The sequence below is a fragment of the Myotis yumanensis genome, unplaced genomic scaffold, assembly GCF_028538775.1.
Source record: "Myotis yumanensis isolate MYYU_CA2020_CCGP unplaced genomic scaffold, mMyoYum1.0.hap1 SCAF_17, whole genome shotgun sequence".
NCBI classification, from domain to species: Eukaryota; Metazoa; Chordata; class Mammalia; order Chiroptera; family Vespertilionidae; genus Myotis; species Myotis yumanensis.
The window spans coordinates 42,815,567-42,843,088 of record NW_027223768.1 but is presented as its reverse complement, the minus strand read 5'-3'; the positions used below and the strand labels follow the sequence as shown (position 1 = coordinate 42,843,088).

At 47.3% G+C, this 27,522-nt stretch overlaps 1 protein-coding gene across 2 annotated transcripts in view; it reads left to right on the top strand.

The window, feature by feature from the left end:
- ATF6 (activating transcription factor 6) overlaps positions 1–27,522 on the top strand; it is a 138,111-nt gene that overhangs the window by 39,309 nt on the left and 71,280 nt on the right. For both annotated transcript variants that reach the window (XM_070397162.1, XM_070397161.1), the window contains exons 9-11: positions 6,107–6,292; positions 6,887–6,978; positions 18,959–19,090. In XM_070397162.1, the coding sequence (XP_070253263.1) occupies positions 6,107–6,292; positions 6,887–6,978; positions 18,959–19,090 (410 nt within the window). The remainder of the gene's footprint in view (positions 1–6,106; positions 6,293–6,886; positions 6,979–18,958; positions 19,091–27,522) is intronic.

Below are 27,522 nucleotides of genomic sequence, written 5' to 3'. Positions count from 1 at the left end.
GGGAGCTCTCACGCACGCCCCGAGCCAGGGGCGGAGGTGCCTTCCCGGGAGAGCTGGATCCTCTGGCTTCAGACCCCGACCGAGGCTTGCAAACCAGCATCTGTTTCCACCTGCAGGGCACCTTCCAGCCCTCCACTGCCCACCACCCCTTCTCTCAGCGACTCCATGGCTTATTAGTACATTGTTTTGGTTATTGGGGCAAAAGGCCAGGAAAAAAGTGGTGAGATTATATTGTACATCTTCCATGGCGGGCCAGGGGGAGCAAGGCCCTTCCTGGGAATCAGGAGGTGGGGACAGTGGGAAGAAGGACCCAGAAGACTCAGAGGGCCATGGATTAAGGGAACAGCTGCTCCGAGGGGGCCCAGGTCTTCCTCTCCGCCCATCTTCCTTGCCTTGCGCCTCTTTCTAATTCTGTACTCAGTAATCTGGACCCTTCCCATCCCAGTCCCCACCCTTGGGAGTCCCTGTGCTGGGTCACCAGAGTCATCACAGGGACGAGGTACCCGCAGATGTCGGACATAGTGCGGAGGGGATGGCCCTGGCAGACCAGACCGGAGCTTGTATTTTTTTCCTGGAGTCAGTGTTGTACAGTGAAGTTCAAGATTTCAGCAGCCTCAGTGCTGTGAGTGTGGAGGGGCCGATGAGGCTCAGCTGGGTGTGGGCCTCTGTAGTGGGAGGGGTGCTGAGCTTGGGGAGCCTGCTGCTCTACAGGAAGCCAGAAGCAAGTCTCCTCATGTCCAGAGGGAGGCATTACCTCATCTCTCAGCTTTTCTCACTGGAAACTTGACCCTGAGAGATAGCCTGGGTAGAGGCCCAGGCCTGTGCCGGAGACCCACAGGAGTGTTTTTCAAGAAAAATATGAACCCTGGCCGGTTTGGCTCAGTGGGTAGAGCGTCAGCCTGTGGACCAAAGGGTCCCGGGTTCAATTCCGGTCAAGGGCACATTGCAGGCTCCTCCCCGGCCCGGGCCCTGGTTGGGGCAAATGTAGGAGGCAACCAATCAATGTGTTTCTCTCACACCAATGTTTGTCTCTGTCTTTCCCTATCTGTTCCACTCTCTCTAAAACTCAATGGGAAAATGTCCTCGGATGAGGATTAAAAGAAAAAGAAAAAAGAAAAATGTGAGTGTAAAATAACCTGTTTACAACGCAGAGCACTGCCAAAAGCTCCTAGAAGAATGGAGAGGCCCGTGTTCTGTTTCACAAAGAAAGCATGCCCTGCTGAGCCTCCAGCTGGAAGACCTGGACTAGGTCCCCTGCTGGGTCCAGGTGTGGGCCAGCTTAGAGCTCAGGAGATAAACAACCAATACTACTTTTTAGTAAGTGAAATTTTTAACAAAAAGCATGGAAATCATGGTATTTTTTAGGCTGTGAAGTAGAGGAACCCACCAGAACAAATGCAACAGCAAGGACCTGGAGATCCGAAAAGCCAGCAGAGCTCAGTGAAAAGCTACTTCTGTGCTGGCTGGTTTTGGCCTTCCTGCCATCAGGGACTCTTGCAAATAAAAGAGAAACATGCTTTGTTAAAATACTTGCAGTTTCACTTGAGGTGGAGGTTTGGGGCTTCTCAAAATTTATCTTGAACAAGAATTTTGGCAAGAAGGTTGCAGTAGCTTTGAAAAGGGAAGCGGGTGGGTGTTTTTTCTGACGTATTGCTTTAGGTTAGGTTGATGTTGTGGCCACTTTATTCTATGTTTTTCAGTTTGGCATCCTGATAAGGTTAAAAAATAACTGTTTTTTTTTGTTTTGTTTTTTAAAGACATGCTGATTTACACTGAATGGCCAGATTATTATGACCACCTGATATTTGTAGGCAAATTAGCTATAATTTCGCGCTGAAGTTGCTAGAGAGCCAGATCATTATAAACGTCTGAATAGCACAACATACCTAAGTATCGTTGCTGATCAAGTTCATCCTATCATGTTGATGGCATATCCCAATGGAGATGGCTTCTTCTAAGAAGACAGTGCGCCATGCCATGGTGCTCATATTGTGCAGGAGTGGTTTCAAGAACATGAGGGAGACTTTACCTTGCTCAGGTGGCCCCCACAATCACCAGATCTCCATCCAATTGAGCATTTGTGGGACGAAGTTAAAAGAGCCATCAGGCAGCTGGTTCCACAGCCATCAAATCTCACAGAATGGACAGTGCTATTCATCAGACATGGTGTCAGATTCCTCGCATCACCTTTCAACATCTCGTGGAGTCAATGCCAAGAAGAATCGCCGCAGTATTGAAGGCAAAAGGTGGCCCAACGAAGTACTGATGGGGTGGTCATAAGAATCTGGCCACTCAGTTTATAGCTTAATACAGAAATACTTTCTCTGGTCTCTGATTTCTCTTCTGCAACCAGCACCTGCAGACTCATCTCGGGAGAATGAGTGCTTTCTGGCCACACGCTCCCCCCCGGGGCAGCCATGGTGCTGGCTGCCTGTGCGTTCTCCCCAAGCAGTTCTCTACGCGGAGCACTAGTCTTATCTGCGGTGCAGAAATGGCGCCTGCTGCGCCATGGTCCTGCGTGCCTCCCTCAGGTGTGGCCCTCAGAGAGCTTCAGCGTCAGTTCACACGGGGTGGCCCATCCCTTTGCTTGCTGGGGGTTGTCTAGCGTAGAGGCTGCTACAGTGATTTAAGAGTTCTGCAGTCTTTCTTTACAAACATTCCTCCATTGAGTAACTGGCTACTTGTTTTGCTCCTGTAAAAATACATCGTAGGAGACGCCTGGAGTCGGAGCTGTGGTTCTCTGTGTTGCTGGCTGTTACCGTGACTCTGCAGGCCTTCTCCCTGCTCTTCCTCTGCGTGTGGAGGCCGGTCCCTGGGCTGCTGGATGGGGCCCTCGTGGGTCTCAGTGTTCCCCTCGCCGTGTCCCTTTCCTCCTGTGACTGGCTGTCCTGCTCTGTGTTTGTTTGGGGTGAGTCCATAGTTTCCTATGTAGTTGTTTCTGTTGTTGTTTTAATAGCATCACTGGAATAAAATTCACATGCCATAGAGGTCACCTTTTCCAGTGTACAGTGGTTTTGGTGTATTTAGAGTAGTGCTACCTAGCATCACTGCTATCTATCGCAGAATGTTTTCAGGACCCTGAAAAGAAACTCCGTGCCCATTGGCAGTCACCCCTCACCCCCTTCTCCCCAGCCCGGCAATGACTGCTCCATTTTCTGTCTGTATGGATTTGCCTCTTCTGGACGTTTATGTCAGTGGATTTACACATGATGCAGCCTTTTGTGTGTGACTTCTGTCACTCACCGTAATATTTTCAAGGTCTATTCATATTGTAACATGTATCAGTACTTAATTCTTTTTCATGGCCAAGTATTCCATTGTTTGGCTGCACCACATTTTGGATTATCCATTCACCAGTTACTGGACATTTGGGCATTTTCACGTTTTGATTATTGTGAATAATGTTGCTTTGAACTTTCATGTACAGGTTTTGATAGTTTTTTTAAAACCATTTTTAATATAGAAAGAGTACTTACAAGTCATTCAGAAAAATGCGAGTTAACCCAACAATCAGATGGACAAAGTGCTGTGTGCAAAAAGGCAATGGCAGTTTTCTCAACGAAAGGATCAGTGCTGTGTATTCTTGAAGGGCATGCCCTCCGAAAGCTACTATTTTACAAAAATGTGGAAGAATATTAATTGTTAACAAAAGAGCACTTTGGGTTGGTTAAAGCTGGTTAAAGAGTGATGTGCAAGGATTAGCAGTGTGAGGGGCGTTTTCTGTGGCTCTCACCGTGGACTGTGCATTCTGAAGGAAAGTGTCTTTATTCTTTATGCCTTTCCAACACTCCCCAGTGTTGTGCATGCTTCGGCCTCCCACACGCGTGTGTTTAGTCTGAGCGTCATAATGGTTCTTGCCTCGGAGGTACAGAACACTTCAAACACAACATATTCGGATAGCTTGCTGAGAGGACAGTTGGAACTCTGTGTTTGGGATTCCTCTGGGTTTCATTTGTTTTCACTCTTCATCTTTTGTATTTATTGATAGTTTTGAGTACTTACTTGAAGATATTCAGCACTCTTGTATCTTTTCCATGGGAAGAAGTGAATGCTTGGCCACAGGTGGTTTTCCTTGTGTAGTATGAGGCCTGTGCATTGACAGCCTGTGAGACGAATGCTGCATAGAACATGCAGGTGCTTTCATGTCATTGTTTACAGAAACCCCCAATCCTTGTTGGAAGTTCTTTAAATGGTGTCCATCTGTGAGCCTCCAAATTCCATAGATACTGAGCCGTCGGAGTAGGTTCCTTTGTCGGACTGGTACATAAACTCTTCCACCCGGGAACCTGCTCCTGTGTGTCCCATCCAGGCGCTGTGCACAGGGTGCGCTGGGAAGAGCGCTAGCTGTGGATGCGCTGCCCCGGAACGTCAGGAAGAGTAGCAGTGATGGAACAAAGTGGCTCTGTCCAGAGACCAGCTGGATGTCGGGGAGCAGCCCCGTCCTGGCTGTGCGTGCGCGTTCCTGAAGGGAGGGCAGTTACTTCACAGGGGAATGTCATAGGGGATGGTTAGGTAAGTCAGCATTCTTGTAACATTTTGTAAGAAAGGATAAAAATGGGAAAAACACCCTTTTCTGACCCCTTATGTGGTGTTTCTTTTCTCTGGGTTCTGCTGGAAGGCTGTTGACGGTGTTTGGTGCCAGGTCCACTTGATTGGCTTGGTGTAGCTCTGTTTCTAGGAAATGTAGTGGGGTGGGAATTGGGTTGTTATTTTAAAAATCTGTATGAAATTATTTAATTTTATTGACTGTCTCATTAAGAGTTATTGAACACCCCACCATAGAATGTTTGTTTTTAAGGTCATTCCATGTAGAAGTCAGTGGTTTAGTACTTACAGTCATCAACCTGTTATTTGGTGCTTTTTATGTACTTATTTTGTTACCTCACCCTCTCCCCCCAAATAAATTACACTAATGCTGTAGCTAACAGGTTTATAACGTAGTTTACAAGATACGATAAAATGAATTTTGCTCGGTAAGTTTCACTATGGTAGACATTGTGGGTAGTAAAGGAAAGTAGTATTATATGATTTTGGTACAAAATCTAGGTGGAGAGAGAGTTAAAATTCATGAAACAGTGTAGACCTTTCAAGTGTTGAGGCGTGTCTTCCAGATGATAAGGGCGTAAGAAATTCAGAGAAAATCAAAACACCCATTGGTTGAGCAGGATTGGAGTTGCAGGGTCCTGACAATTAGGCAAGTGGCGGGGACAGCATCGACGTTGGAGTGAATGGTCTGAACAACGGAACGAGTTAGGTGTGTGTGGAGCTCCTGGGGTAGCCTTTTAAAAGAGCAGGAGGTGGGGTGAGGGCAGAAGGTTTGGGCTAGTGGGGTGGTCATGGTCTGGAAGGCCTGGAGAGCTGAGACGCATGATTATCTTTTTATTTTCAATACAGTAGCAACATGGGCATGTTTTTGTGGGGGAAGTGTTCTTAGCCAATGGTAGACAGGAAGAGATCCCTGTGATGGATGGTCAGGAGGCGGCTGCAGAAGCTCAGGGATGGACCCTGAGCCCTTGTGGGAGGGAGAGCAGCAGCAGTGGGTGGGAGGACCGCAGGCCAGTGGCTGCTGAGCGGGTGAGGAGAGGGCAGAGGGCGTCAGTGCAGAGTGGCGGAAAAGTGAGTGAGTGCTTGCTTCTCCCTGTATACCCGGGAGGTTCGTATCACCTCTAGAAGATGGAGACAGACAGTCCAGGGAGGGGGCCGTGCCTGTCCGTGCCTGTCACACAGGAACCTGAAGCGGTGGTGGCTCCAGTTGAGTGGCCTGATGAGCAGCCGGGATGTGGTTCTGGAAAATAGCCAGTGACTTGGGACCTGGAGGCAGTCTGAGGGTGTGCGGCGCCAGGGACCGCAGGCGCTCTCAGCGAGTCTCCAGCGGGGAGTGGGAAGGGCAGTAAAGGAGCCTAGAAAACAGGAGAGGAAGTTACCGAACATTTAGGTTTGAGAAGCCTTACTGAATCATTGGACCTCAATTTGAGTAATATTTTAAAAAACCTAGTTGAAACAACCACTAACACACGTTTTGAACAGTTGTTTAAGATTAATTATGAAGATCTGATCTGATTGGGTTCTGGACTCGAGGTGTTCCATTCATCTTCACTCTCGCTAGATTGCTGTGCTGAGGAGACAGCAGCGGATGATAAAGAACCGGGAGTCGGCCTGCCAGTCCCGCAAGAAGAAGAAGGAGTACCTGCTGGGGCTGGAGGCGCGACTGCAGGCGGCCCTGACCGAGAACGACAAGCTGAGGAAGGAGAACGGCTCGCTGAAGCGGCAGCTGGACCAAGTGGTGTCAGAGGTGAGGGTTGGCGGGAGCCGGGCTCGGGGCAGTGCCCTTTCTTTCTGGAAGGTCAGTCGGGAATGTTGCATTTCAGATTAAGTTGTAAAAGAACAGTGTTAGGAAAGGGGGCACGGTGAGCCCTGACCCCGTCTGCAGGAGGGCTTTTGAGTGTCGCCATCCTGTGGCTTCCCGAGGCTCCTTTCCTCGTGCACCTAACCATGCACCGCGCGGGGCCCGGCGCCCAGATCTCAGGTCTGTCTCGAGGTCTGGTGCTCCAGGGCCCGCAGGGCTGTCCCCAACCAAACGCGCCTCTGCCTCCGCCGGGCTTCTCTCCTGTCCGTCTGCCCGCCCCCTGGGAACAGCCCATTGCATGACTGAAACGGTGCTGGGGGGACAGGGACAGACGGCAGGAACCTCTCAAGGGGACGCAGACTGGCTGATTCCCCATGGGAGGGCGAGGAGGGCTCTGCTCTTGTCGGGACAGTTTGCTCCCCTTTGAATTTTGTTTGTTGTTGAAGCATTCCTATACCTGAGGAAGAGCGTTCTTCTCTTAGATGTTCTTTGTGAGGCTGAGGTGTAGTCTAATTGTACTTCATGTGGTCATTTCCCTAGAACCAAAGGCTTAAAGTCCCTAGTCCTAAGCGAAGAGCCATCTGTGTGGTGGTGCTGTTGGCGTTTGTCTTCCTGAACTACGGACCCATCAGGTGAGTGTGTAGTCACAAGCTAGAGAAGGATGGATTTGTTTTATTCTCAGAGACGAGGGAGAGGAAAGGTTGGTTCCTCCGTCGTTTCTTTGCCAAGGTCTGGATAGAGTTGGTGATTTCTAGTGAAGGAAGTGTAAGTTGTCAAGCAGATTGCTGGGGAAGCAGAACAATGACATCAGGCCGCCTACCTGCCCCGTGACTGCGTTGTCTTAGGCAAGCGGCTGAGTGTCTCCCAGCCTCAGTTCCCTGCCCTCAGGTGGGTTAATAATAATGACTCACCTGCCTCTGTGCTGGGGGCTCGGGCATCAGTGCTGACATGGCGCTAGGCTAGCCCACTGCCCAGCGAGAAAATCAGCAGCGAGACCCGTTTCTGGTTTTGCAGGCTTGGAAAGGTGGGCGAGAATCTGAGCATTTGTGAGCATCCCAGCTGATGGTACAGGATTTCAGCTCAGCACACGTGAGAAGCACTGCTTTGGGGTTGGAGTCAGAAGATGAGTTCAGAGCGATCCCAGAGGTCATCTCAGATTCCCACCTGCTGTGGCACATCCGACACCCCCCCCCCCCCCCCGCCAGCACCCTGGCGTAGGGGTCAAAGAGAAGTCAGCAGGGCCACGCTTCCGAGGCCCATGCCGCCCTAGGAGGAGAGGCGTGCAGGGTGTGTGCAGGCCGGTGTGATGACTAGGTGCTCGGACACTTTGGTTGAAGGGCAGTGATAAGGGAAACCCCACAGAGGAAGCTGAGTCTTGAGGCGTGGTAGCAGTTTGCCAGGTGCCACGCGTGGGAAAGGCACACCAGGCATGTTAAAGGCACAGCGATGAAGTGGTCTTGCACTTTCAGAAACAGTGACAAATTCACTGCCTGTGCACGTGGGCGCGTGCAGAAGGGAAATCGGGCTGGAGGTGCAGGTGGGTCCAGGTAATGGGCCTCGGACGCTGCGTGTACAGGAGAGGCTGCACAGTCAGCATGTGTGCTGGGAGGAGCTCTCGGGTGGCATCTGGAAAGGACTGGACTGAGCAGAGAGCACGTTTCTGTCCCCAATGCCCGAGTGCTCACCCCTGAGGCTCTCTGCGCCGTGTCCTGGGCCGCCTCCTCCGATGCCACCTGCTCTGCTTTTCTCTCCTCCACAGCCCCTCTCACCTTCTCACCTTGGCTACATGGGTGCTCACTCCCTCATGTATTCAGACACACAGCGTGTCCTTCGGGAGCGCCGCTGCCTGCCAGGTCCTGAGCAGGGGGCCAGGGGTGCAGGCGTGCAGAAACAGCTGGAGTACGAGGAGGAACTCCCTAGATGTCACGGGAGAGTTGGGCGTACTTGTGAAGGCGCCCAGGAGTAACAGTGACTCTGACAGTGGCCTTCCGATGAGCCAGCAGACCACGAGCTTTGCTGCGGGGGGTCGGGGGATGTTGGGGGTGTTGGGAGCCCTCGTTGAGTCAATAGTGATTTGAAAGAAAAGGGAGGAACCACCATCATTGAGTGAAGTAATGATCCCCCGGCTGCAGAGGGGCAGAGTGGGGGAGGGGCTGGGTCTCCTTGCCACAAGCAGTAGCCTGGTCCCTATGGAAGGAGGAGAAGCCGGCTCCACTCTGTCAGTGAGGTTTGGCTAGGAAACTTAGAGGGACAGAGCAGATGGGAGGTAAGAGTGGGACCAGCATAGTGTGGTGAAGGCCGGGTGTGGAGTGGAGGGGGTCAATTGGGAAAGAAACAAAGGGGTATCTGTAATACTTTCAGCAATAAAGGTAAATTTAAAAGAAAAAGGAGTGGGACAAGTTTAAACACTTGCCTCCTGAGGAGCAGCCCCAGGAGATGGGAGGCGGTAGTGGAGTGGAGACACTAGGAATCGTTCAGATCTAAAAGCGTGTTAAAGGCTTAGATCAAAGAAAAGCAACAGTGAGAAGAGCTGGAAGGAAGGAAGGAACATCAGAGTATTGACAGGCTGGAGCACCTCCAGGTCCCAAGAAGGAAACAGGAGGGAAACTGGCCCTGAGCTCACACAAGCAGGGACTGCTCCTTCCCGAGCAAATTCACACACAGTGAGAACTTGAAGCCCTGGGACAACAGCAACGATTCTCAACACGGAACCGTGCCCTGAATCTAATGTTGGGATGGGCAGTGTTTCCGTGTGGACCGCTGCTGTGGCCTCTTCACTGAGGCTCCTGGGGTGGCGGGGGGCGGCCAGAGGAGCAGGAACCCCAGTGGAACCCGGCTTGTGCCACTTGGAAGATACTGATCGAACACCGCCCACATCTGTGGCCTTTTGTAGGCAAGTGTAACTATGTTTAATTGGCACAGAAACTGTAGGCTTTTAACAACAGGTTGTGAGTTCTAACTGAACTTTCCTCAGGTATCACAAAACTAAGTCTGGTCAGACGAGATTTAATCAGATTTCCAAAGCATTTGACATGTAGGAACCTGAACTCTCCGAATAGATCACATCACCATATAAAGTTCATGTTTCAGATGCTCAGTGCGGAATTGAATTTGTGAGCTTTATTGCTGTGGGTCCAAGTGAGAAAATATATAGCCCACAAGTTTGGCAAATATGGGTATGCCTTAGGCAACATTTCCTGAAGGCATTTGGTGATGAAATGTAAATACATCTTACATCGAAAGGGAGAGTTTTGTCGAGGTCATGGGCAGCGACACTGACTAGTTTGAAAGCTTGGGTTATGAATAGTCATGCAGAGGAGAGGAGTCACCAGGCTCCAGGGCTAATGCTTTTTGGCTTCTTGCTGTGTGGGTGGTGAAGGAGGCAGCAAGCTGGTTTTGGCATAGGGTTCCAGGATCGGGTGCTCCGGGTGGCCTGAGAAATAGTGACTCTCAAATGTGCATAACCCTCTCCTGTGTAACTCATTGGGGTGGATTCTGTGAGTATTAATCCTATTTTATCCTTGAAGGAACTAAAATGTAATCCGGGTCTCTCGTAAAAAATTAACCTGAAAAACCGCCTTCTCTGGAAACCAGAAAGTGTTTTCCTTTCACCCTTCTGCAAGAAGCCCCGAGGACTCTGCTTTTGGCAACATGGTGGCTCGAGGTGCAGAGCAGCCCGGCAGTGCAGTCCACCAGGAGGCCTGGGCCGCGGCCGGTCAGAGCGCTGGTAGTGCCCGAAGGGAAGATGGGGAAGGGCTGCTTGGAGGCCAGAGCAGGAAGGTCACGTGAGCCCGACGGTGAGCTTGCACTGCAGGCGGTGCTCGTCTTTCAGGGGTTTCCTGACCCTTCTGGCCTAGAGTCTGGCGACAGGAAGGAAAGCTCTGGAACCAGACGAGGTAGGAAGTCTCAGCTGGGCCCTTCTCCTCCCCGCCCCATGGAGCTGGAGCTCCCAAACAAGGCGGAGAGTCCTAAGAACCAGCTGGGCGTTGGCTTTGCTGGAGTGGAATAAAGCAAAAGTCTCCCCCAGGAATTCGTTACCAGAAGCCTAACTCGTGCAGGTGTGAGCCTGGGTTTACACTCCTGGTGTGACCCCCAAAACAAACCAAAAGTGTTGTGTAGGTGCCTGCCTCCTTCGGGCTGTGTTCAAAGCCTTGCTGACCGGGTCCTCCGGAGGCGTGGTGTCCTTGCGCTCTGTGCTGATGTCTTTGTTTGATTTGTAAGCTCTGTGGTGGTTTTCTTTTGTCTTCATGACCATTTTGGCATTAGGCAAGTTTAACTCGTGTTCCAGACTCTGAGGACTAATGTCAGTGTCAGATTTGCTGAGATGTCCAGGAGCGGGGCTGGCAGGGGAAGGAGCAGCATTCATTTGAGATGCTTGTAAACTATTTCTTTGTGGAAGGAAGTTGAATTAATTTAAGAAAAGTGGGGGATGTAAGGGAAGAGAAAGGGAAAATAGATTAATGTTGATGGAAAACAGAACTTCCAAAAGGTTCTGTCAGCAACATAAAGTTTGACCAAGAACAGCTTGTGCTGAAAATGCTTCCTTCTCTATAAAACAGGACGATTGAGAGCTGCTGGAGACGCCGGTCGGCACTCACCTGCGATCCTTGCTTATTGTCAGCTTGTTAGGTGCTGAGCTGTGTTAACGGCTGAGTAATGGTAGGGGCTACAGCTTTGATCACAAAAGTTGGATGTTTTATTTTCCTTGCCTCCCTACCAGTCGGGGTGGCGTTTTTGGTTTCCATCCGTGGCTGTACGTTATAGTCACCAGGGACTCTGACCTGGGGGATCTGATGGGATGGGCCCGGGTCCCTGGTTTTGAAGGCACTATGTCCCTCAGGTGGCCCTGCAGTGTGTCCAGCCCTGAACTGCTGTGGAGGTTGGTCTTTCGTTCTTCCTATACATTGGCCCCTATGGTAGTTGGTAGAGCACTTACGCAGTGAATTAGAAGATTAAATATAGGAGAAGTTTTACTAGATCAGACACTCTGTAGCTGTAGGTTTGTCTGTATAACTGAGGAAGTGCCTGACCTCCGTTTGGGACAGAACAGGAGCCCAGCATGGCCTGAGCGAGGGAGGGACTTCCTCGCCGGGGCGGCCTGGGCGGACCTCTGCGCCAGGTGTTCCCGCTCTGCTTTACGGCCCCTGCAGTCATCGCCCTTCCCACAGACAACGAAGCGGCACCTGCTGGAGGTTTGAAACATGCTAGGTCTTCAGGATGTGGCAAGAGGTGGGGGTTGGCTGAGCCTTCTTCTCGCTTGTTCTGGGGGAGGGGGGTGCTGCCCCCTCCCAGGTCAGAGTCTGTAGTTTGAGACATCGGACTGGGAGGAGGAGGGGGAGTCACTCTGTTTTCTTAGGAGACGTTGTTAGGAGAGGTGACCACGCAGGATGTGGCGCTGAGTCCGATTGTCTGGAACTGGGTAGAAACGGTCTCTGTTCCGTGTCCCGTGTGCTTGTCCGCTGCCTGTTGTTTCACAGGAAGAATTCTAGTTCTTATCCTGATGAGCTGTTCCCCAAATCTGGCTGCAGCTCTTTTTCTCTTTTCATTTGCTGAGCACATTTTGCTGTATGATGTCACTATTGGCTGTGGGTTAAGTTACTGTCATAACTTAAATGTCAAAACTCAAACCATCAACTCTAAATGGTTTTGTTCAGCCAGATTTTAAATGAAATCTAATTCAAGTTCCTGGCCAGCAGTACCGCCCACATTATCACAGTGACGTGCAAACGGCAGGAATGCAGCAGTCCGCGCGCCGGTGCACCGGAGCCCACCTGCGGCTGCCGTCGCGGGCAGCCCTCTCCGTATGCGCTTTGCTCCCGCTCTTCAGATGGGTCAGCAGCAGTCGCTTCCCTTTCCTTTTAGCCTCATAGATTTCATCCTGAGTTTTAGAATGTGGCTTAGCATCTATCAAGGGCAGAGCTGGGCTGCCTTTCTGTGCTTCCGCCTTCGTGTGAGTCTGTGTAGGAGGCTCCTCAGGAGTGTCCCTGCTTTGTCACGTGTGTGCAGCGGGCTCATCGGGAAAGTCCGTGCCATTGTCACCTGGCACTTGGCTGTCTTCTCCCCAGACCCGAGTTGCTGTGACGGAGAGAAAGGCAGCTGAGTGAGGACCCTCTGTCCTTTGCTCACTTCCTTCTTTGCCTTGAGGAGTCAGTGTCGTGCTCAGCGACGAAAGGAGACATTGGGGGAACTTCTGCCGCCTTCTGTCTGGGGAGAGGGTCAGTGGAAACTAGGCCGGATCAGAAAACTGTTGAGTGCGCGTTGGATCCTTTGATATTTTCTTAAGACCACAAATCTCCGTTCACACAGATGGGCCAGTCCGTGGTTTGCTGAAGTGTCTTCCCAGCCACCATGCTCAGGCCCTCGTGTCTGCAGGCGGAGCCCCGGGGAAATGCAGGCCTGGCAGCGCGGGATGCCCACGCTCCCGGGGAGGGGTCCAGCGAGCCTGCGGGGTGCAGGATGGCGTTGAGTGTGTGAAATGTACATGCAGTCATTACACACTGCTCTAGCTTCTAGATGAGTGCCTTTAATGCCTTTTTTTTGTCTCTAGGTTTGAGCTGTTTAGTTATTTCAGTTCCCAGTTGACATTATTTCAAGTGCGTCACCTCGAATGTCAGCGAGAGCTGTGTGCTGTACGCTTAGCTTCTTGTGTCTGTGTGTCCTGAACACACACTGGCACCATGTCCACAGCCGACATGTCTCCGTGGAGCTGCAGTGAGGGAAGTACAGATACCTGTGTGCCTACGTGGCTCCCAGCCCTCTCACCAGGTTCTCAATAAGAGCTCACTTGCTGTCATTTTTCTTTCCCATTTTTTGTGTGAATTTAAAAATGAAAGATAAATGGAAATGAAACAGGAAAAGAAAATGAATTAAAGGGAAGATATGCAGACTAATATTCGTGTTCATAGTAATTATTATTGATAACTTGTATTCTAGAATGATACAGGTTGGCTGTGTGTTGGTTCCATCTGTGCTGGGTTGGTAGAGGTTTTTGTGTGTTTGTTCTGGTAAGCTATTTATCAAATGCTCACTATGCATCAAGTACTAGTCTATGGACTTTATATAAATAATTTCTCCCAGGACTAGAAGGTGAGTGTGACTGTCCCCACGCTGTAAGCAGCACTGAGGTCACAGCTGGTGTGTGGCAGAGCTGGGGTTGATTTACAGTCGGTCTCTGGAGCCCTCGCCGCAGCCACTGAGAGCAGTAGCTCCTCGCCGGAGAAGTCGGTGTTTACAGACAGAGGAGTTGGGGCAAAAATCCAGTAATTCTGCCCGTTCCCCTAGCAGTTAGGATCGACTGTGAAAGGAGAAAACATTTATCTTATGAATCGACTGGACTGCTGTACAGGCAGACCTTGGAGACATGGGGAGTTCAAGTTCAAACAGTGTTGACGCTGCCGTGTAGTTTATTAAGTGTGCAGTGATAGTGTTATGTCTAAAAAACAATGTGCCCGCCTTCAATAAAAACACATCATTGCTCAGCAATGCTGACCATCCCCGGAGCCTTCGGCCAGCCACAGTCTTTTTGCCAGCTGCGGACTGATTGGGTGGGGGTTGCTAAAGGCGGTGACTGTGACCATTTCTAAGAGTAAGACAGCAGTGAAGTGGGCCATGCCGCCTGACTCTTTTTTCACAAACAATCTCTCTGTAGCACGAGATGCTGTTTGGTAGCGTTTCACCTACAGTAGAACTTTTCTCCAAAGTGGGGCCAGTCCTCTCACCCCTGCCACTGCTCTTCCTCAGCTCAGTTTACAGGAGATTCTAAATCCCTTGCTGTCATTTCAACATCTTCACGGCACGACCACCAGGAGGTGCCATCATAGGAAACCACTCCCTTTGCTCGTCCAGGAGACACGTCCTCCTCCGGCTCACTCATGCCTGGAAAACAGTGCCACACCGCGCTGGCCGCAGGTGCCACAACCTGCGATTTAAGACATGCAGAACCTGCCAGGTGCCAGTAAGCAAAGCGCGACGGAATGAGATACGGCAGAAAATGTAACAGGAGAGCCGGCACTCCAGCTCACACGGCCTTTCCGACGTGTGGGACGGTCAGAGGGTGCCTTTCTCAGTGAGAGGGCATCAAGGACTTGTGTGTTAGGGATCTGTTGCTATGTAACCCCACCCGAGCTTTAAAGGCTTAAAACAACAGTCCTCTGCTGAATATAGCACCTGCAGTTTGGGGAGGCTCTTCTTTGCTCCGTGGCGTGTCACCTGGGGTGGCTCAGTTGGAGCACCCACTTTCATGAAGGCTGAGTCCTCATGGCCAGCAAGTGGGTGCTGGCGCTCAGCAGCCCTGAGTCAGGCTCTGGGCCAGGGGCCTCAGGGTCTTCATCTGGGCCTCTGCACACTGCTGGCCGTGCTCACAGGGTGGTGTCTGGGCTCAGGAGTGAGCACCACCTGGGGGAAGGAAGACTGCTTGCTGTATCACCGTTCACTGGACTAGAGAGAGAGAGAGAGAGAAAGAGAGAGAGAGAGAGATATGGAGATGAGGAGAGGCTCATTTCGGGGCCTGGTGACCCTGGTGCTGGAAACGGCTGCTTAGAGCAGTGAGCACCGCCTTTCTGACCTCACGGACCACCAGTAGCCCGTGGACCACCGGTTGGCGACCGCTGGTTTAGAGGATTGTGGGTTTATTGTTTTTTTTTGTTTTTTTAATCCCCATCTGAGGAATTTTTTACATTGTTTTTTAAAGAGAATGAAAGGGAGAGAGGAGGGAGTTGGGGAGGGGGAGAGAGATATGGATGTGAGAGACACATTGATTCCTTGCCTCCTGCATATGCCCTGACCGGGGCCGGGGATTGAACCTGCAACTCTGGTATGTGCTCTTGACTGGAAATCGAACCCGAGACTGGCTGGTGCGTGGGCTGACACTAACCACTGGCCAGGGCTAGAGGGTTGGTTTTTTAATCTTGAGTTGAAGATCTATTTTTTCAGTCATGCTTCTGCTTCTAGTAAATTACCCCAGCACTGCTGCCTGCAGAAGTCACCTGTGAGCCCTCGGTGTGCAGAGAAGCAGCTAAGGTTTGTAGAATTCCCCTGAGAATTCTGTCTTTACCTCTGTTGTAGCGAAAGGTCACACAATTTCCCGTTCCTGAATCTGGAGGTGGTAGAGTAATCAGATCACCACCTGTCATTTTTCAGTTTGGGGTTAGTCTTCCTAAAATAAAGATCTGGATTTTTCTCTTGGTGTGAGGTAGAATGGTACAACAAATTCATTGATTTGTTGTTAAAAAGAGCAAAAAGGAATGCCTCCTATGGGCTGGGCATTCTCTTAGAACAAAGCAGAGGTCCCATACTCCTTAACTTACATTCTAGTGAGGACAGACAGTCAACTTAATACAAATAAAATGATACAGCTGTAAACTCTTAGCATAGGGGTAAAGTAGGCAATGGTTTTACCAGGCTGAGGGGTTGCTGGAACTATAATTGCAAGTAGTGATCGTCGTGAAGTAGACGTTTGAGCCAGCCAAGGCTTCAAGGTGAGACGGCTCCCAGGGGTGTGTGGGGAGGGGCCTTCCTGCAGCGGGAACAGCCAGGCGAGGCCGGGGCCAGTGCGCAGCTTGTGAAAGAAAACGAAGCCCATGTGGCGGAGGGGAAGGCCTCCCCAGGACGAGGTGCAGAGCCGCCACAAGGCCGAGCAGAGGGCACGGGGCGGTCTGACCGAGGTCTCGGCAGGCCCTGCACTTGGCAGGTGGGAAGAGCAGCCCCGCCACTCACTCCTGTGCCCTCTTTGGGGCACAGGGACCTTTGAAAACCCTGTGAGATATTTGTTTTCCCCGTTTTACACGTGAGGTGGGCGGTGGTGGTTCAGAGCCACACCTCGAACCAGGCCTCTGGCTCCGGTTCGGTGCTCTCCCCGCTCTTCTGCGTTGAGCCGGAAGGTCAGCCTCACCTGCTTGCAGAGTTCATGTGCGGCTCTCAGGTCAGCAGCAGGGCCACATGTGGGCTGCTTTGGGGGACGAGCGAGAACCAGTTTGATTCTTACCTGCTGTGGTGGCTGGACTTAAAATTTCCTTGGTTGAACCATGAGAAAACTGGTTTGCAAAGGGCAGAATAGGTTGGGTTTTGTGCCGTGTTTTGCTCAGCTACTTGGTATTGAAATTGGGTATCTGAAATCATAGCTTAAGGATTAAGTGGCTTCATAAATAATCCAAAACCGTTGTTGGCTTTTAGCATTTCACAAATGAAAAAGAAAAGTAACAATTCTTATACTTTTCCAGACCGTGGGGGATTGGAATTACTTGTGTTCTATTAATCTGTGCTCTCCAGACCTGTTGGCCATAACATGAGCACGTTTGTTGGTACGAGGGTTGTTTTGTGGCTCAAACTGTTGTGACTCTCGTGGTTTTGAGGAGTGAAGAGCAGCATGTTCTGGTCCTAGAGACATTCTGTTTTCCTCGTATTTATTAAAAACACTGAATAGACCAGATTTAAGCTAGTCATGAAGAGTTTGATTAGATTGCCTTATTAGTATTATGAACTGTCGTCAATGAATGTACGACCATTACCCTAACCTTCCTGTGACTCCGAATCATCCCTTTGCATTATTGGACACTTAATTTTCCCCAAATTAGCAAAAGGGGACATCAAATGATGTAAAAACACTCATGCCAAGAATCTAAAAGTCCACACCAACACTAATTGTCTCATATTCTTCTGCCTGTTGTTACTCAGATGGTTAAGTTAGTTTGTGTGGCCATTTCTTAGGGTTCAAGCATTTACAGCTTTTTGAGCTTATCCTTAACTTAGCTTAAGAGAAATTTCATTTCAGTACATAAAAAGTACAGCGAATGGAGGCCAAATGACAAAAGCAACTTAAAAAATAAGTGAAAAACTTTAAAAGATTCTTTGTAAAATTTCTTGCTATATAACCTTTCAAACCTACATCCTGGGCCAATGGGTGGATAATAAAGTTGAGACTCATAGGCTGTTTGGACCCTAATTTTTGCCTGTCACTGACACTTGCTTACGACACTTTGTGGACTCTACAGTGAAGTGTTGTAGAGTTCATTGGGTGAGATCTGAGCCCTTTGGCTGAAAAAGAGTCAAGTGATTGCAGTAGCCGTGGATTACCGCGTGGGGAAGCGGTGACCACTGTCAAACAGTCAGCATCAAGCTGACTCCAGCAGGTGCGGCTGCTGAGTGGTGACGAGGGTCCAGGTGAGATGGAGTGGACCCAACTGGCCCCTACTCAGGGCATCTGCCTGTCACAGCCGCAGCTGAGAAGGGATGTGCCGGATCAGCCATCAGTACAAGGGCTCTTTAAAACTTCCGAGTATTAATCATTCTGTACTGACTTAATTACTAATCATCCATACACCATGCAAATGGCCACTGTGATTGTACCTTTCCTCGAATTTGGAGGCAAATGACTGTACTCTGAAAACTGTTTCTTAGGAACCACAGGCCCCCACTGCCCTCTTCCCCAGCCTCCTGGCCCTCCCCTCCTCCCTGAGCAGGTCTGGTCTCCCTCCTCCGGTGCTTCCCTGAGGGTTATAACCAATGTGGCTTATGTGCCTGGGGAATCGAATCAAGCTCACCTGCACAATAAGGTACTGATGAGCCAAGTTTCTAAGCCCACGATTAATGGTTTAATGTGTTAGAAGTGTTAAAATAATTATTGCAATATTTGGTATGTGTGTGCATGTGTATGCGGGTGTATTTGTTTGCCTCCAAATACTTTAGGCCCATCAAGAGAACGTACATTGATGAATGATATTATTATGGGTAGAGCGGCGACAAAGAAGTAAATAGGAAATTTTATTTATATATTTATTTGTCCATTTATCCTCACTTGAGGATACTTTTTCCATTGCTTTTTAGAGAGAGTGGAAGGGAGGGAAGGAGGGGGATGGGGAGCGAGAGAGCGAGAAAGGAAGAGAGAGAGATCAATGTGAGAGAAACACATCAATTGCCTCCTGCACTTACCCTGACCCAGGGCTGTGGGATCCAACCTGCTACTGAAGTACATGCCCGTGACCAGCAATTGAACCCATGACCCTTTGGTGCACGGGCCGACACTCTAACCATGCCATGATGTGGAACACACTGGCCAGGGCTTGAATAGGAAATTTTTACACATAAATAAAAATAGAAGTATTTGGTAAAATAATTTTTGTTAGCTTTATTTAATAGCCTGCTTTCTGGGATTGTGAAAGGCTAATGCATTTGGCTGTTGATATACAGAGTAATTCTCATTTCATTTGAAGTGTCTCCTCATTGGAGAATTTCTGATTTCACTTATCCGAGTTTAGAATTTGCTTCTGTGTATGGTATACTTATCTGAGTTTAGAATTTGCTTCTGTGCATGGCATATTTGTTTCTACGTGTATATATAGCAATATGAGTATTGAAAGGATGTAGAATACTGACCTTGTTTAAACAGCCTATAGATAAGGTACTTTTATACCTATAAGTTCATTTTCAGATTTGGTTTTCATATGTTCAGGGTGCTGGGCTGTGGGTCTGACCACTTCAGCCTGCTGTTCTTGCTCTGTGCCCAGCATTCCTGCCGTGTGCTGGGTCCTGCGCAGGGGCTCCGCTGTGCTTCAGAGGTACATGTAGCATGTGTGCATATTTTTATTTACCTCTTGTTTTGCATTTTTAAACATTTAGCATGTTGGAACAGGATTCCAGGAGAACAAATCCTAGTGTGAACCTTGCAAATCAAAGGAGGCATCTTCTTGGATTTTCCGCTAAGGAGTCGCAAGACCCGCCTGACAGCATCATCCGGAAAGACAGCCACAGGTGAGATGGCGTGTGTGCTGAGCCACTGCAGTGAGGCTGCAGCAGGCCGGGTAGCACAGCTCACCCGTGGGCCACTGTATGCAGTTTAATCAGGAGAGCAAGCGGGCACAGGCCAGGCGTGCATTTCACTCACTATTAAGATTGGTTCTAGGAGCAAGTTTGCTTTCTGAAACCTTTCCCTGTTTTAGAATTCTTGTAGAGATGTGCTCTTAGAGTCTCAGTTTTCCTGCACTGGTATACATCTTGAAACACACACAGTATATACATTAAATTATATGTGATGACTTTAACATAGTTATATTATTTACCATACTAGAGGGCTGATGCACGAATTCGTGCATGGGTGGGGTCCAGCCAGTCCATCCCAATGGGGGCCCATTGGGCTGGGCCGGCCTGGGGGAGGGATGGAGGGCGATTGGCCGGCTGGCCCACCCCGGATCAGGGTGTTGGAGGCCAATCGGGGGCTGGGCCGGCTGGGGGTGGAAGGCCAATCAGGGCCCGGATCAGGCTGGTTGGCTCCATAGTGTAGGTCATAGCCACCAGTCAATCTGGTCGTTCCGCCTTTCTGGTCACTGGGCTTTTATACATATAGATTTTACACATATAATGCATCTAATTGCTGCTGTATCGTCTCCCCTGCATGTGATGTGATGTGGTGGAATGATGTGGTTAAACCTATTTTTAATTATCAGACAAAATCATTCACACTTGTGTATTATGATCTTTGTTGAATTTTCCTCCTTTGTTACAATTTAATACTGTCTTGGTAAATTTTCATGTAGCTTTCCAATAGTAAAAGACATAATTTTTTGGAAATAGAATTTCTACGTTATGTTAACTAGAAGTTAACCACTTAGTGGAGTTAGTGACATTTTCAGAGCTGTCAACTTTTCCCTGTGTTATTTGGAATTTTATTTATTTAAATTTTATTATTATTATTTTTTAAATGGAGCCAGGTCCTTGACTGACAGCAAATGACTGATGCTTGATGGCCATTGACCTCTCTGAGGTGGTACAGGCCGCAGCCCATAGGGAGTCCTGCTGATGTTCACTGTTACACCCACACCACTGAGTGATTAGTTCCATGGTCCTGCAGGCTCTTCTTTGTTTAGCCTTCTTGGGAAAATGCTAGCACTCATTTATTCAGGTATCTGTGGTGTGTACAGTACTATGCTGTGTATGGCGGAGGATCCGGAGAATGGCATGGTGGTCACTGTAGTGCAGCAGAAACGTGACAGATGCCATGGTGTGGAACATACAGGAATCCTGACTTCTGACACACCGATCTTAGTGACCCCTTAACAGTGGCCCTGGCATTGCTAGAGTTTCATAGTGTCTTTTAAAAAAAATATATATTTTATTGATTTTTTACAGAGAGGAAGGGAGAGAGATAGAGAGTTAGAAACATCGATGAGAGAGAAACATCAATCAGGTGCCTCCTGCACACTCCCCACTGGAGATGTGCTCACAACCAAGGTACATGCCCTTGACCGGAATCGAACCTGGGACCCTTCAGTCCGCAGGCCAACACTCTATCCACTGAGCCAAACCGGTTACGGCTTCATAGTGTCTTTAACTTTACTAAGTAATCTCTCCAAGTTTGCCACACATGCTCTGCAGTTTCGAGTTCTGTTGTCTACATGAGATACATCAAAGTGACATTTTTAAACTTCATGGTCTTTAGATTTATGAGAGTTGTGTTCCTTAGGTATGTGTAGCTTGTTGATTAGATACTTGACGTCACAGTCAGGTGACCTTTACAAGACTTGTTTCACACCTGTTGTCCACGTTGGAGCAGGTGGCTCCCAGAAAGGCGTGCTTAGGTCACCCTAGTTCCACCTGCAGGTCTATTGACTTCCAGGTAACTGACAGTCTTCATAGTAGCACATGAAATGCAAGCCCTCTCTCTGACCCCACCAACGTCACCATTGCCCATGCGGAGTAGGGTTATATAGGTCGTGGTAAAAATGAAAGAGATTATAGATTTTCTTGCTATAGGCAAGTCTCTTGAAATATCTAAGATTATTATTAAGCAACTTGGGAGATTTAACTAGATATCAGTTCAGTAAGTTGATGTTCTTGCTTTTATCATTGTAAATGCTGAATAAGAAATACCAAAAGTTTGCAAAACTTTTGAGATATGAATTTGTTTTTAACGAAATTTTAGGTGTTTTCTTTGTATTCTGCCAGGACACTTGTCTTCCTCCCTCCCTTCCTTCCTTCCTTCCTTCCTTCCTTCCTTCCTTCCTTCCTTCCTTCCTTCCTTTCTTCCTTTCTTTTAAAATCTTTATTGTTGAAAGTATTACATGTATGCCCCTTTTTCCCTCATTGACCCCTTCCAGCCCTCCTCGGCCCCATGCCCCAGGCCTTCACCACCCTGTTGTCTGTGTCTATGGGTTATGCATAAATATATGTATACAAGTTCTTTGGCTGATCACTTCCTACCCACCCACTCTCCCCTGCCTTTCCTGAGATTCCTCAGTCTGTTCTATGCTTCTATGTCTCTGAATCTATATTGTTCATCAGTTTATTTTGTTCATTGCATTCCACGTATGAGTGAGATCATGTGATACTTGTCTTTCTCTGACTTATTTCCCTAGTATAATACTTTCCAGGTCCCTCCGTGCTATCCCAAAGGGTAAGAGAGCCTTCTCTTTTACTGCTGCATAGTATTCAATGGTATAAATGTACCACAGCTTCTTTATCCACTCATCTACTGATGGGCACTTGGGCTGTTTCCAGATCTTTGCTATTGTAAATTGTGCTGCTATGAACATAGGGGTGCATACATTCTTTCTGATTGGTGTTTCGGGTTTCTTAGTCCTAGAAGTGGGAGCACTGGGTCAAATGGCAGTTCCACATTTAATTTTTTGAGGAAACTCCATACTATTTTCCATAATGGCTGCACCAGTCTGCATTTCCACCAGCAGTCTACTAGGGTTCCCTTTTCTCCACATCCTCGCCAGCACTTGTCATGTGTTGATTTGTTGATAGTAGCCATCTGACAGGTGTGAGGTGGTATCTCATTATTGTTTTAATTTGCATCTCTCTGATGATCAGGGACTTTGATAATTTTTTCATATGTTTCTAGCCATCTGTATGTCCACTTTGGAGAAGTGTCTATATAGGTTCTTTGCCCATTTTTTAATTGGATTGTTTGTCTTCCTTTTGTTAAGTTGTGTGAGTTCCTTATGTATTTTGGATATTAACCGTTTATCAGATATATCATTGCCGAATATGTTCTCCCATACAGTGGGCTCCCTTTTCGTTTTGTTGATATTTTCTTTTGTTGTGCAGAAGCTTTTCATTTTGATGTAGTCTCATTTATTTATTTTCTCCTCAGTTTCCTTTGCCCTAGGAGATGTATCTGTAAACATATTGCTATGAGAGATGTCTGAAATTTTGCTGCCTATGGTTTCTTCTAGGATTTTTATGGTTTCCCAAATTACATTTAGGTCTTTTATCCATTTTAAGTTTATTCCTGTGTATGGGGTAAGTTAGTGATCTAGTTTCATTTTTTTGCATGTATCTTTCCAATTTTCCCAACACCATTTATTGAAGAAACTGTCTTGCCTGCTTTGTCAAATATTAATTGAGTGTAATGGCTTGGGTCGATTTGTGGGGTCTCTGTTCTGTTCTATTGATCTATATGACTGTTCTTGTGCCAGTACCAGGCTGTTTTGATTACAGTGGCTTTGTAGTATAACTTGATATCTGGTGTTATGATTCCTCCAACTTTGTTTTTCTTTCTCAAGATTGCTGCGGCTCTTTGGGGTCTTTTTTCTGTTCCATATAAATTTTTGTAGTATTTGTTCTAGCTCTGTGAAATATGCTGTTGGTATTTTAATAGGGATTGCATGGAATCTGTAGATTGCCTTGGGTAGGATGGACATTTTAATGATGTTGATTCTACCAATCCATGAACACGGTATATTCTTCCACTTGTTTATATCTTCCTGTATCTCTTTTTTCAACATCTTGTAGTTTTCCAAGTACAAGTCTTTTACCTCCTTGGTTAAGTTTATTCCTAAGTATCTTAATTTTTTTTTAATCTTACTTTTTTTGTAGCAGTGGTAAATGGGATTGTTTGTTTATTTTCTCTTTCTGATAATTCATTATTGGTGTATGAAAAAACCATCGCTTTTTGGGTGTTGATTTTGTATTCTGCTACATTGCCAAATTCATTTGTTAAATCTAGTAGTTTTTTGATGGAGTCTTTAGGGTTTTCTATGCACAATATCATGTTGTCTGTGAATAATGAGAGTTTTACTTCCTCCTTTCCAATTTGGATGCTTTTTATTTTTTTCTTCTTGTCTGGTCGCTGTGGCCAGCACTTCCAGTACTATGACACGCACTGACCACCAGGGAGCAGACACTCAACGCAGGAGCTGCTCCTTGGTGGTCTGCACTCCCACAGGGTAGCGCTGCTCAACCAGAAGCAGGGCTCACAACTGGCAAGTGTAGTGGCGGCGGGAGCCTCTTCTGCCTCCGCTGCAGGCGGGCAGTAAGGAGTGAGGGGTCCCAGATTGCGAGAGTCCTGGACTGCGAGAGGGCGCAGGCCGGGCGTAGGGACTACCCCCCCCTCCCCCGCCCCCATACCCCAGTTCACGAATGTCATGCACTGGGCCTCTAGTGTTGAATAAGAGTGGTGAATAAGAGTGGACATCACTGTCTTGTTCCTGTTCTTAGGGGAAATGATTTTAGTGTTTGCCTATTGAGTATGATGTTCTGTAGGCTTGTCATATATGGCCTTTATCCTGTTGAGATATGCTCCATTTATTCCCAGTTTGCTGAGAGTTTTATCAAAAATGCATGTTGGATTTTGTCGAATGCTTTTTCTGCGTCTATTGATATGAGTATGTGATTTTTATCTTTCAGTTTGTTTATGTGATGTATCACGTTTATTGGTTGGCGCATATTGTACCAGCCTGCATCCTTGGAATAAATCCCACTTGGTCATGGTGTATGATCTTTTTAATATATTGCTGGATGCGATCTGCTAATATTTTAGCATCTGTGTTCATCAGGGATATTGGCCTATAATTCTTTTTCTTTGTAGTGTCTTCATCTGGTTTTGGAATTAGGATAATGCTGGCCTGGTAAAAAGAGCTTGGAAGTGTTCCTTCCTCTTGGATTTTTTGGAATAGTTTGAGGAGTGTAGGAGTTAGTTCTTGACTGTTTGATAAAACTCCCCTGGGAAGCCATCCAGACAGGGCTTTTGTTCGTTGGGAGTGTTTTGATTCCTGCTTCTATTTCATCAGCTGTTACTGGCCTATTCAGGTTTTCTGACCTTCCTGATTCAGTTTTGGGAGATTTTCCAGCTTGTTGGCATGTTGTTGTTCACAGTATTTTCTACAATCCTTCGTATTTCTGTGGGATCAGTGGTTACTTCTCCACTTTCGTTTCTGATTTTATTTATTTGGGTCCTCTCTCTTTGTTTCTTGGTTAGTTTGGCTAACAGTTCATCAACCTTGTTTATCCTTTCAAGGAATCAGCTCTTAGTTTCATTGATCTTTTGCATTGTTTTTTTAGTCTCTGTCTCATTTATTTCTGTTCTAATCTTTATTATTTCCTTCCTCCTACTTACTCTGGGCTTTTCTGGTTATCTTTCGAGTTCTTTAAGTTGTAGGGTTAAATAGCTTTTGTTCATTTTTCTTTTTTTTGTTTTTGTTTTTTGTTTTTGTTTTTTTTTAGGTATGCCTGCCTGTAGTGCTATGAACTTCCCTCTGAGGACTGCTTTTGCTGGGTCCCAGATATTTTGGGTTGTTATGTGTTCATTTTCATTTGTTTCCAGGAAATTTCTTTCTTTCTTTATCTCATTGGTAATCCATTCATCTATAATAATAAAAGCATAATATGCTAATTAGGCCCAACGTCCTTCCCAGACAACCTTCTGGATGAAGCTGGGGCTGCGAGGGAAGCCCAAGTCCTGGGTGCCAGAGGGAAGCCGGTGCTGGCAGCCAGGGGAAGGAAGGCCTACTCTTGCACGAATTTCATACATCGGGCCTCTAGTTGTTTAATAACATGCTATTTAGCCTCCATGATTTTGACTGTTTTTACTGTAGTTGATTTCTGATTTCATTTCACTGTAATCTGAGAAGATGCTTGATAAGATTTCAATCTTCTTGAACTTGTAGAGACTTGTTTTATGTCCTAACTTGTAGTCTGTCTTTGAGAATGATCCATGTGCACTTGAGAAGAATGTATATTCTGCAGTTTTGGGGTGAAATGTTCTATAAATGTCAATTAAATCCATCTGAAAATGTATCATTTAGAGTTCCTATTTCCTTGTTACGTTTTTGTCTGGAAGATCTATCCAGTGAAGTTAGTGGGGGGTTAAAGTTTTCTACTATGACAGTATTGTTATCGATCTCTCCCTTAATGTCCTCTAGAAGTTTTTTTGTGTATTTAGGTGCTCTTATATTGGATGCATATATGTTTACCAGGGTTATATCCTCTTATTGGATTGATCCCTTTAGTTTTATGTAGTGATCTTTGTTGTCTCTTGTGATGCCCTTCATTGTTGAAGTCTGTTTGTTGGATATGAGTATTGCTACCCCAGCTTTATTTTTGTTTCTATTCGCATGGATAATTGGTTTCATACCTTCACTCTCATCCTGTGTGAGTCTTTTGTTTTGAGGTGGGTCTCTCCTGAACAGCATATAGTTGGGTCATGTTTTAGTACCCATTCAGCTACCCTATATCTTTTGATTGGAGCATTTAATTCATTTACATTTAAAGTTATTATTGACTAGAAGCCCGATGCATGAAATTCGTGCACTCGGGTGGGTCCCTCAGCCCAGCCTGTGCCCTCTGCAGTCTGGGAGCTCTCTGGGGATGTCCCACTGCCAGCTGGGCCTAAGCCGGCAGTTGGACTTCCTTAGCGCTGCCTTGAAGGCAGGAGAGGCTCCTGTCACTGCCACTGCGCTCGCTAGCTGTGAGCCCGGCTCATGGCTTCTGGCTGAGCAGCGCTCCCCATGTGGGAGTGCACTGACCACTAGGGGGCAGCTCCTATGTTGATTCTGCTGTTCTGTCAATTTGCATGTAACCCTTTTATTATATAGGATAGGTACTTATTTATTGCCATTTTAATTCTGTATGCCTATATTTCTCTGTACTGCTTCCATTACAGCAGTCTCTTTAGCATTTCTTGTAATGCTGGTTTGGTGGTGATAAACTCCTGTAGTCTTTTTTTTTTTTTTGGTCTGGGAAGCTCTTTATTTCACCATCTATTTTGAACGATTTGTGCTGAATATGGTAATCTTGGTTTCAGATCCTTGCTTTCCATTACCTGGAGTACTTTATACCATTCCCTTCTGGCCTGTAGAGTTTCTGATGAGAAATCAGGTGTCAGCCTTATGGGAGCTCCTTTGTAGGTAACAGTTGCTTTTCTCTTGCTGCCTTTAAGATTCTCTCTTTGTCTTTAATTTTTGGTATTTTAATGATGATGTGTCTGGGTTTGGGCCTGTTTGGGTTCTTCTTGCTTGGGACTCTCTGTGCCTCCTGGACTTGTGTGACATTTTCCTTCTCCAGGTTAGGGGAGTTTTCTGCCATTATTTCTTCAAACATGTTCTCTGTCCCTTTCTCCCTTTCTGCCTCTTCTGGCACAACTGTTCTGTGAATAATTTTACATTGCACGTTGTCCCACAGCTTCCTTAGTTGTCCTCCTGTTTTTTAATTGTATTTTCTTTTTGGTTTTCCTACACATTCTGTAACTCACTGATCCGATTCTCAACTTCCCCTTATCTGCTGTGTATTCCTTCCATTGTCTTTGTTATTTGTGCTATGTCATTCTTCATAGTTACCAATACTTTTCTCATTCTATTGAGCATCTTTGTCATCATTACTCTGAACTCTATGTCTGATAAGTTTTTAATTTCCATTTCATTTAGCTCTTCTTCTGGAGAATTCTGTTGTTCTTTCATTTGGGGTTGCTTTTTTGTCTCCTCATTTTGGCTGCCTGTTTGGGTTTGTGACGATCTATTAGGTAGATCTACTATACCTTCCAACCTCTAGTGCACTGCTGTGTCAAATGCTGTTTCTGACTCAGGCAAAGATTAGGCAATGACTCAAAGCCTCCAGAGACCTACCTCTGCCTGCACACTGATTGTAATCAGTCTTGAGTAGCTGAAGGCAGTTGTCTACAGGTGGAACTTGAGGTTTTCCAATAGGATGGGGCAATTGCTTCTGCCTGGGGGCTAATTGTTATTTTCAGTCTCTTAATGTGCCTCAGAAACTCCACAGGTTGTGGCAAGGGGTTTTCCAATAGGGTGGGGCAACTGTCTTACCCCCAGGCAAAAACCACCTGGACAGCAAAGCTCTGCCTGAGAGAGTTGTCCTCTGCAGCTGAAGGAACGACTCAGCACAGGAAACTGGGGTGTTTTCGCTCTGAGCTCTACCCTAGCAACCTCCAACCCTGGCTTCTGCTCACA